We start from the raw sequence: 10,980 nt of genomic DNA, 5'->3' as shown, positions 1-10,980 counted from the left end.
TGGTGAGTGATTGGGGTCGCAGTGTGCAATGCGTTCTGATAATACTAAGCTTAGTGAGAAAGGCTTCAGACACCCACCAGGGACTCGTCGAGTTAATTCTGCCTATTCGCCTAACAAGCTTCCAGAACCATTTGTTACCTTCTGTAGTAGAATCTTATGGAGTAGCCCACAAACCGATACCTTGGCACCAGCCCGGGCTAAGCTTCTATGGAGTCGACGGAGGTGTTGAGGGCCACATTCGAGAATCACCTCCAGGCCCAGCTCACCATAGGGACCTGTATCATCTGTGTGAAATAAGGAGAAGGAAAGACTAACAATACCAGGTCATAGCCGACAATAAGTAAGCTAGATAGCCTCTGAGACTGGCAGCGGTTGAGTCCATCAGACTGATGCACGAAGCTAATGAAGTCTCGAGAGCTTGAGAGAAAGTCGGGGCCTTCTCCTGGCCTAACATTCACGACGCACGAACTAATTATTGATGCCCAAATGCGATGAGATGATCTTCAAACCCGATCAAGAGGCCTTTTAGTCAAAGCTAGAAACATCCCACTGTCCGAGTTAAGGAGTATCCACGTTCTGGTTCAAGATGTGATCTAAGACCTCACTTAACAAGGATACTTCAGGTCGGGGACATCATTTAGAGCCCAAGAGTCATTCTACTAACTTTGCAAGAGGCACAAATAAAGCCTCAATGTTTCATCCCACGTTTGAACCGTCCACAATCGCAAACATCTCCACCATGTTCACGATATTGATGCCAGACTGAGCTTTGATGACATTGTCAAAGCCTAACTCTGCTTTCAAGTAACGTAAAGAGTTGAGGGAGTCATATGATCAAGTCATGAGATTGATACACGTTATCTCATGGGGAACCAAGATCTTCATCAAGGCAGTGGGAAACCTATCCCTACCTTCACTTCGGAACGACGTCCTTCACCACTTCCCCGTCGCGGAATGAATCAAGACCCTTAACGGCCTAAAACCTCTATACCAAGTAACTGATAAGACTCCATACGTAATTAAAGCATCGTGGCAAAGCATAACTTGTGCAAGAGGATATCGCCGGCTTTGAAGCCGGTCCTGAATGGAGAACATTCGGGCCATATACACATCGGTGAGGATATCAGCACAGACAAAAACACTCGCTAACCAAGCTTATTGGACGTGAAGCCCTCAGCAAGCGGAGAAGCACTGGCGAGAAAGACCGACTCTTTCCGCTGAAGCGACGGGGACGTGAATTATGCTCAGACCCTCATGAGGCCCAACTCTGTGATGTGATGTGATAGGTATCCGGATTATCGGCCTTTATTACTTACAAGAGTTATTGTCATGATGTTTCTTTTGTAAATATGAGGATTCAGGATCTGCGGTGAGTGAGTTTGGGGAGGCCGGATGTTTTTACCGGCCAAGACTTTGGGAGATTGACGGATGCTTGGGGAGATGATACTTGCCATGTTGAGAAGCCAAGCTTCGGTACGAGACGGCTTGATGCATAACGATTCAGAGGGTTGATGAAGATATGATCTCACTGTTTTGACAGTGTAGTACATGATAGGCTGTGAAGGTGTCTATCGTGTTTGCTTTTGGACCGACGATAGTCGAACCGTTATCCATCGATTCCTTCCAGAAACACTGACGATCTTGGTGTATTGCATTCTACCCAAAAGACAAACTCGCATCGAATGATGCATTAGCACAGCCCACCCCTGCAAGCCGCAGAATTCCCAGATCTACAGGGTCAAACAAGAACCGGAAGACACCCATCTAGCTGCCGGCGGCAGAGCCTATAGTGCACCATTTAGGAAATAGCATGATTCAGGACATCGGCATTACCTCCACGCACAGGACACGTCTGTCGATAATATTTCGGTTTGGTCACAACATTCTTCAAACACACTGCGTTCTAATAGCCAAGAGAACGAAAAGCTGGAGTGCCCCGGATATCCCGAGGTGAAATTGCTGGGGGAATATGGAGATGTCCCATGGGGACAATGGACAGGTTTTGTTTATTGTACGTAAAAGCCGAGTGACTCGTAATATACCATCTCACTCTTTTCTGCCAAGACGAATGGCCTTGAATTAATAGGTTCACGAGAGTAAAAAAAGTTCAAGCCGTGTTCTCTTGGCAACGGACTCAGACCGAATATCGTATCACGGAACACCCCACGCCATAATCTTCTAGAATTCGACTAGAATTCCTTTTTGCTTTTCTTGCAGTGTGTGCGTGCAGGATGGATGAACCGAAACCCCTGAGGCAAAAAAGAGGTACATTGTCAGGGATTAGGAATGACGACATGAAGGACAGGGATGCTTGGGGTTATTTTCCGCGGTGAGGATACTGTAAGCCGCAGTGACTGACTCTTGCATGACATTGTAATAAGCTCATTCCTCAGTAATACGTAGTTTCGTTGACTCGTGGTTACTTGGTTGTTCAACCCATCCATATCTTCGATAAACCAGTTGACTGTTCTTCAGAAGAGAAAATACAATTATAGTGCTTCTTCAGTGGACTTCACCCCTGTAAATTTAAACACATCTCCAAAAATCTCTCCAAATTTCCCCAAAACAGCACATCAGTCCCCTCCCCTTGTTCCGCACCTCCAAGCCCCAAATCTTGGCGTGGCGAAAACTCAACAGCAGCATTTTCCATATCATAACAGAAACACAAGAACCCAAATCCATGCCCTTCAACTTCGAGTGGCATGATCCTCAAAACATCAGACATATTAAACAAAGTTGCTATGGAAAAAAAGAGGCCAGAAAGGGAATCTCCACCTCGGGTCCATGCTGCGGATTTAACCCTCTCTCGGTAACGTGCCCGTCAGCCTCGAATTCAGTGAAAAAAAAAAAGTTTTGAAACTAGGTAACTTGTAGCTTTATTGCCTTTTTCGGATGAGTGTAGCCAAGCTTATTGGAGCCACAATTCAAAGGCGAACAAGCCATCGACAAGTACATATTGTCCCCAGAGACTCATGAGAAGACCCAATTCATGAGAAGGTATTGCAGTAGAGTACAGACATCATGGAGTCTCATGGATACCATGATGAAGATCATTCATGATAGACCCTATAACTACCAAGTGATGACAACAGCTTTAGATACATACACCCAAGTCTACAGCAACATGCAGATCAGTCATTACTAACGGCCCGGATTTATAGCCCCAAAACAACGGGCAAACCGGTCCAGTCTCGCTGCTGCTAATCGGCTTGGGATTGTCATTGTCATGTACGTAACATGACGGCCTTCTAGCGCGTTCCCACCACTCCGATCCCTTTCCCATGTCCCCAGCTTTTTACTCCATCAAATTGCACCATGCAAATACCTAACAGAAACGCTCAATTCAAACCCCATGTAATCCCTCACTAAGAACGTGGAGTGCTTTGCCCCAAGGGTCCTGCATCTACTCTACGGCGGTGCAGCATCAAGTGAAGAGTATCTCCTCACGAGAGAGAGAATCCACATGGGGAGATTCGAGGGTATGAGATGATCATCACAGCTGACTTGTTACCTCATAGTCTAAACTGAGTACGAAGAGAAGAACAAGGTATGGTTTTGCCCCCAAACGGACTGATGTACTACTCCGTAGATAGGTACGGCGTAAAGAAAGAGGGTCTCCCCAGAAATTCCAAGGCTGCCCTTTCGCCGACTACAAGTCCTATCTTGGTGGAACCCGCTCCCCCCAAATACCAAGCAAAGCACGGCCAGAATCCAATCTCTACGCGGAGCTTAATGAGGGAATCCCGAGCTTCTATCCGACCTACCTGTCTGCTTAGCCTTGCTAACTCAGTATCTTATATATTCCTCTTCCATCTCTGTGTTTAACTTGCACTTCATCCTCCCCTTCCTCCTCATCCATCTTATATACCCCATCATATATCATAACTCATGTGTACTCCCTAAGCAAGCAAAGTCTGTTAAATATAATTATATACCCACCATATACACATACTCATCTACACGCACATAGCCGCCATCATGTCTACATATCCTCAAGACGTCCACAACGACATCTACCCTTCAGGTCAAGGCCACGACTCCAGCAAAACAAACAGCAAAGAGAAAGTACCCCTCGACCATGAAAAGGGCCACGATATAGATCTTCACTCCGCCCACAACGTCCCCGTCGTAGACAATGGCTTCGGCGGCGGCGAGGGCTCCAAGAACTTCCGCAACATGACAAAATGGGACACCACCTTTGCTCTACTTACCAACCAAGTCGGTCTCGGTGTGCTGTCGTTACCCAGCGTCCTCAAGACAATGGGTATTATTCTTGGTCTTATTGCCATTATCGGCATTGGTCTTTTATCGTGGTATACTGCGTTCGTGCTGAAGCAGTTCTTTGGAAGACATCCTCATGTGTTGAACGTCGTTGACATGACCAAAGTTGTTGGCGGTCGTCCTCTTGCTATCGCCTCTGGAATCGGTCTGTTGGTCCAGGTGATCATGACAGCTGCTTCGGCGAGTGTCACGCTCTCTATCGCTTTCAACACGATCTCCAACCACTCCATCTGCACTGTGGGCTTCATCGGCGTCGGCTGTCTCTGCTGCTGGGTCCTCTGCGCGCCCCGAACCTCCAAGTTCGTCTCGCAGTCCGGCATCCCCTGCATGGTCTCCGTCATCGCCGCTTCAGTGCTGGTCATGATCTCCCTCGGAGTCAAGAACCCTACCGCTGCGCCCGTCGGTTGGAAGAAGGACATTAAGATCGTAGCGAACCCCGACTTCCGCTCTGGCCTCAACGCTTGCCTCAAGATCTGCTACGCTTACTCTGGTAACATCAACTTCGTCACCTACATGGCTGAGATGATCGACCCCGTCAAGGACTTTGGCTTTGCCCTTGCCTGGTTGGAGGTTGTGTCCATCACCTTCTACGTTATCGTGGCTATAGCCATCTATTGTCTTGCTGGCGAGTACACCGTCTCGCCCGCCCTCGGCTCGGCTTCAGAGAACATTGCCAAGATCGCCTACGGCATTGTCCTCCCCGCTGTTCTGTCCACCGGACTCGCCTTTGGCCACACCGGAATCAAGTATGTGTACGTCCAGGTGATGAAGCACTTTAAGCTCCAGAGCGAGATGACTGCCAACAATGTTCGCTCTTGGTCCATCTGGATGACCATCGTGACCGTCTTCTGGGCACTCTGCTTCATCCTCTCCAACGCCATCCCCGTGTTCGACTCTATCTTGTCTATTGCCTCGGCGACTACCATCTCGTGGTTCACATTTGGCTTCAGCGCCGTATTCTGGTTCCACATGAACTGGCACCAGATGCTTGCCAGCCCCACCAAGATCCTGTTGACCTGTGTCAACGCATTCCTCATCGCCATCTCAATCTTTATGAACGCGGCTGGTCTGTGGTCATCTATCACGGAGCTGTTGGACCTGTTTGCCAACGACTCCAGTTCCATCCAGGGCGTCTTCGACTGCGGAAGCAATGCCCTCTTCTGAGCAGGTCTCGGACTCGTGTATGAAGTAAAGTATCCAGTTATTCTTTTCGTTTAGACAGCGGGAATCATTCTTTCACCCTTTGTAAGAGCATTACGTTGGTATCTCCTGAATTCTGTCATCCCTGTATATGTGTGTCATGTTATTTTCAGTCAGCGTTTGTTAGAAACTGTTATATAAGAGAAAATCAAATAGTGGTTCCACGTAACGTGTGGTGATCCAATTGTGTTCTCGTGAAGTCACCGGAGACTCCGTAGTGGTAGTCTTGGCAGGAAATCCAAGACGCGAGCCTGGGATATATATGTATCCACAGCCGGCCGAGTCGACGCTCACGACCACAACCGGGCCGGTTGATGGCAGTCATAATCATGTCCCGAGCCAAACCGGTTCACGTCGGTAGTGGATCGTCGTTGACACAAGGTTGGCTTGCCTGAATCTTTGATGGATCGGTAGTGGATCTCATCTCAAGGGAATCACGTTGAATGTGGTTCCATTGCCAGGATCTTCGGATGCTAAAGTGGATTTGCCGCCAAGCCACCCGCTGACTGCCTGACTTTGGGGCGAGTGGGACCTTGCATAGCGTAAAACTTTGCTCGAACCGCCTGCATGCGGCTCTTTTCAGCGCATGAGCCTCCTGGAACTTGCACCTGCGAGGCTGAAGTGAACATGGTCTGACTCGTGATGCGCTGGGACAATGCCACTCGCAATAAGCTCCACGACTCGTCGTCATCTGCCCTATCGCGTGCAAGGTGAAGGGAAAAGGAGAAATACCATCCCCTTGTGTCTTCTTGAGCCGACGAATTCCGGTGTTCGCGTTGATCATCAGTTTCACCATGCCTCAGCCATCAAGTGGCTAAGCACAGCGGCAAAAGTCGTCCATATCTTATCGTGACTCTCAAAGCCATGGTCAAGGCTCAAGCTGGTCGATCAGCAATCGATAAGAACTTGGCGATAGAAATATTGGTGTTGAGGCTCTGCGGAAACCAACTACCGATGGATGGTCAACGCACTGAAGAACAAAAAACTTGGTGATATTCAGGCGACAAATGGGAGGAAATCATGGAAAACGCCACAACTAAACCTGTCTGACAATCTCCAACTCAACTTCACAATCTCTCGGTGGCTCACGGCCTCGTTATATAATTCTCACCCTTGGACCTCTTGGAACCGGTACAACACCACGTCGGCGTATTTGTCGTCTTGTGCCGGTCCAGACAGGGTATTTCCGCCACGATGTCCTGCGACATTGCAAGTCGTGCTCTTATTCCTGTCACTATTCAACTCCCAAGTCCCACTGTTCCTCCACTCTTTGCCGGTCCCTCTCTTATGCCGTGCAAGTGCACATCAGCATCTCATGAGGCTCTGCCCAAACCTCCTCGCTTGCCTATTTCCATTAGCCCATCGATTCCAGTTGTTCACGCCATGTAGGATCCGCCCTCATTTCACAATTTCGTCTTTCTCGTTCGTCTTGTTCTCGATTGCGTTTCATTTCAGGTGGAATGCCTCTTTCTATTCCGGTTTCTTTGTCAAACACATTGGCTTGGCTTGTTTGTAAAAATGTACAGTTCCGGCCCGGCCCTATACCCGGGAATATTTGTCTGGTCCTCTAGTTGCTTCGTGCACCTCCCTTTGACTCCCTCAACTCGTCCATCTTGGCGACTCGCTTCTTGAACTCGACGTACTGGCACTTCTCGTAGCTATGTCGCTCATCCTAGTCAATCCCTCTAGCGTAAGCATGGTGTCTTATTGATATTGGTATTGGTATCTCGGTAATGATCGGCTTTTTGGTTGGGCGGAAGCTTGGACGGGCTGGGCTGAGCTTGGTGTAGCGGCGGACTTGGGCTTCCTTCGGCTCAAGCTCTGGAAAAGGGTAATTGACTTACCGAGCACTTCCAGGGGGCATACCACGTATCCCGTCGGCACTTGTTGAGAGGAATCAAGAGGTGAGCGCAGCTGTCTCGGTAGGCCAGAGGAAGTTTGGCATCGCGCATCTCCTCGCGGGTCGCTTCTGCTCAGTAAGTCAGCGGTCGATATTCGGTAGGAAAAAGTCGCTCGAGTATGAGTAATCGGGTCGGTACGTACGCCGCGGCTCGGTGATAGCGTCGGAAGCCATGGTTGCTGATCAATTGGACTTCGAGATGTGAGGTTGTCTTGGATTGGCAGAGCTGTCGTGAGATGCTCTTTCGGTTCAAAGTCGGATGCGTCGGTTTGTGCCTTGTATTTCCGGCAGAAATGGATTTCTGTCCAATGAACACTCGTGAATTACCATGCCGACTTCAAATCACCAAGTCGCCCTGTGCTGCATTGAATTTAATGATAATGCTTCTTGGAGTGGTGGTAGTATTATTTTCTTCGTGTAACTCTGCCTGACCTCTTGTACTATTTGTTGCGAGCCTGAGATGATCACGACTTCACCTCATCTGTGCCGGAGATAGTGGGGCCGTTCACCACCGGCTCCGAACCTGCACCTTGGTGAAGAGACAGACATTCAACCAGCAAGACAATTGAATTGCACAATGCTCTACTTCATCTTTTTCTGGTTTCTTGCTTTCTTTGTCTTATACGTAATCTTCAATCCACGAACTTCTACCTCCGGTCAATCAGCATATTGGCATCTAGCACTTCATCGCAGACAGTTCTATCGACTGACGCTTTGACTTACAGTTCGCAAGGCACGACAAGCAAAATGATCAGGCTTCTCTGAAAGCTTTCCTTGGAACCCTAATGTTCTCCGGTAGGCCTACTAGAAGCGCTGTCTGTCCACTTAGGTTTGAGCCCATTCAATATTCCTCACAAACTGCTTAAGGGTGCCGAAGGAAAGCAAGCTTTTGATCTCGAGGTCTGCATCACGTAAGAAAAACACGATGTCAGCGCATGCCCAGCTTCGGCGAAGCTCAAATATATCACAAGGCCATATATTCCAGTACTCCACCCTTGGTTTGATAAAGTCGTGATGCATGACCCATGCCGACAAAGGCCGACTCTCGATCTGTCTCACATTAATCACGCCACTTATTATCGAGAAGAAACCTCGTTATATATTCTCTCACATTTATTCTTGACTTTATCTTAAGTAGCAGCAGATGCTATAGATTATCTTTTGTAGACTACTAACAGTACCGTCATAATCACGAGACAGCCCCTCAGGTCCAATGATGCCACTCCAGGCCCTCACGATACTCATATCCAACTTGAGGTCCTTCAGCATCAATCAAGTATCCGTACTCACAACGATCGAATCGAACTTTCACCTGCTCCTTATAGAAGGCGTTGAATTTGGCCTGAAGAGCATCCTTTAAGCTCGTCACGCCACCCTCCGGATGCAGAGTCTTCCATGGTTCAATACATGTGTTGCCTTTACATGACTTCAATACGAGCATTAGAGCATCAAGGCGATTGAGGACCTGCCCGGCAGTGGTTCCCAGGAGTGCAACGTTGGCCTTCGAATCATCGTGAGGAAACAGGTTGTCTAACTGTCCTGGGTCCGTCTAAACAATATGAGTATCGCTGATCAAGACCTATGGGGACAACGTACCTTGAGGTCGTAGAGCTCGTGCTCATTGTTACACCAAGCCGAGTAGTAAAGACTGTAGTCCTCATGCACTATCCTCACACCCTTGTATGTATTATTCTGTGCAAAGATCTGGCCTTTACCATCTGTAGCACTCTGTCAGCGTATTGACCTCAATATCAAAGGTCGACCGAACACACCAAAGCCGCCAATTTCACCCTCAGCGATGGCACCGCCCCAGTACTCGACCGCTACGTGCTCATGTCGCTTATTCTCCTGAGTGAGCAACACCGGAATAGGAGTTCCGTCAAAGTCGCTGCGAAGGTCCGCACCTGCGAGTCTGAGAATCGTAGGAGCAAGGTCGATGTGTGTAGTCACGGCATTCTCGATGGATCCGGAGGATACACCTGGACCTCTGATGAAGAGTGGTACGCGGATGTCTTCGTCAAAGCCACATTCCTTACCAGGAGGCAGTCGGTGCTGGCCCAGGTGGTACCCATTGTCAGAACTGTAGATGATGTATGTCTCGTCAAGTATGCCAGCATCTTCAAGCTGCTTAGTCACTTGCTCTACAATCTCGTCGACACCCTGAAGAGCCTGGAGACGAGCTCGGTAGAAGTCATCAAGATACGAGACTGATGAATCGTTGAGCTGGGCGAGTTTGTGAATCCAGCTCACGCCACTAGGCTGTTCCACTGTCAGCATTGGCTCTAGTCCAAGTCTCATTAGAACTTACCGAGTCCGGGTTGAAGTTTTCCGTCCTTGGGACCTTAACCTCCTCAAAGAGATGAGAGTGTCTCTCAAGAGGAATAGGAATGGTCATAAGAGGTGCACTCGGATTTCCAGGTTGCCGTCTCAGGTTAACGTTGGAGTGCGGCGCAACAGGGGCAATTGCAACGAAGAATGGATTCTCGGAATCAATGGCTTCCTTGAGAAGTTCATGTGCATGCTTGTAAATCAAGTCTGAAGTGTGAACTCCTTTGTGTTGAACTGGCGGCTCCTGGTTGTGTTGGTAGATGGGATTCAGATAGTCATACGTGCCCGGGTCAAGGAGAAAGTTTGTTCCCGTCCATCCTGCAGGATAAGGCGAGTTGTAGTTGTTTATGGTATGAGCATTGAAGAGCTTGCCGGTGTAGTATGTGTTGTACCCGGCTTCCTTTAACCATACAGGCAAGTAGTTATCGTTCAGTCCTTGTGAGACAAACTTAGGGAAGCCACCTTTTTAATCAGCGTTTTTTCTTCATCACTAAAACCTTCAACGTACCATATGGTGGATTGACGTCTGTTACATTCGTGTTATGAGGTTGTTTTCCTGTCCAAAGTGCAACACGAGATGGGCAGCAGATGGCTGTGGTGGTGAAGTGGTTGACAAATGATGTGCCCTTGTCAATGATATACTCTTTGAGTTTAGGCATATAAGAGACGGAGTCTAGGACAGCGTCTTGGTCGTCTGTGAGAATGAAGACGATGTTCTTCTTCCCACCAATGCTTGTCTTTGGCTTGCTTGATACAGCGTCATTATCTGGCGTCAGAACGGCCTGGTCTTCTGCTTCGTAGTTGAACAACGCATTGGTACTTTGGGAAAGCAGAGAGCTTGCTAACAGCACTGGCTGTATCCAAGCTGGGGGTCGCATGTCGATGAAACGTCAAAGGCGTCAATGTAAGTGGACTTCTGCAAGACAATTAGAAGGGTGGTAATACAATGCCTTCTGGCTCGGTCTTTCGGTATTTTTCTCGAGAGGGCAACTTCTATTATGGGATTCTTTCAATGTCCATCGCTACAAGAAATATCTATCGGAAATACCGCTATCGCAGGTAATGGCTTTATCCGCGGATGGTGTTGTCCAGGGACTTGATGGCGTCAACGTTAGTGCTTGCATGATGTCTAGGGAGGTAAGAAAACTCAGGACCCTGATCCTAAGTGACAAAAAGAGCCCGAGTAATGTAGCAAAAGTTCAAATACATCTTGCTGGTTTTATTTTGACATCATATTTTAAGCTCCGATGTTTTCTTTCTCCACAAGGGAG

General features: G+C 48.3%; 3 protein-coding genes across 3 annotated transcripts; 1 reads left to right on the top strand and 2 right to left on the bottom strand.

Annotated features, from left to right (window-relative positions):
- Positions 1–3,978: 3,978 nt before the first annotated feature.
- On the top strand, positions 3,979–5,445 carry FTJAE_10887 (neutral amino acid permease; the record flags this gene model as incomplete). The annotated part of the gene is made up of 1 exon (XM_037343771.1): positions 3,979–5,445. One exon carries the CDS (start codon positions 3,979–3,981, stop codon positions 5,443–5,445), a length of 1,467 nt encoding a protein of 488 aa, XP_037202072.1.
- A 1,603-nt stretch (positions 5,446–7,048) lies between these two features.
- Positions 7,049–7,555, bottom strand: FTJAE_10886 (NADH-ubiquinone oxidoreductase B18 subunit; the record flags this gene model as incomplete). The annotated part of the gene is made up of 3 exons (XM_037343770.1): positions 7,049–7,153; positions 7,326–7,450; positions 7,525–7,555. The coding sequence occupies 3 exons, from the start codon at positions 7,553–7,555 to the stop codon at positions 7,049–7,051; spliced, it is 261 nt and encodes an 86-aa protein (XP_037202071.1).
- A 1,030-nt stretch (positions 7,556–8,585) lies between these two features.
- On the bottom strand, positions 8,586–10,587 carry FTJAE_10885 (arylsulfatase; the record flags this gene model as incomplete). The annotated part of the gene is made up of 5 exons (XM_037343769.1): positions 8,586–8,930; positions 8,978–9,099; positions 9,154–9,640; positions 9,690–10,171; positions 10,218–10,587. 5 exons carry the CDS (start codon positions 10,585–10,587, stop codon positions 8,586–8,588), a joined length of 1,806 nt encoding a protein of 601 aa, XP_037202070.1.
- Between the last annotated feature and the right edge of the window lie 393 nt (positions 10,588–10,980).

This window comes from Fusarium tjaetaba, assembly GCF_013396195.1.
Source record: "Fusarium tjaetaba strain NRRL 66243 chromosome Unknown NRRL66243_c0000259, whole genome shotgun sequence".
NCBI lineage: Eukaryota > Fungi > Ascomycota > Sordariomycetes > Hypocreales > Nectriaceae > Fusarium > Fusarium tjaetaba.
The sequence above is the reverse complement of the archived record's forward strand: the minus strand, read 5'-3'. Positions and strand labels throughout refer to the sequence as shown.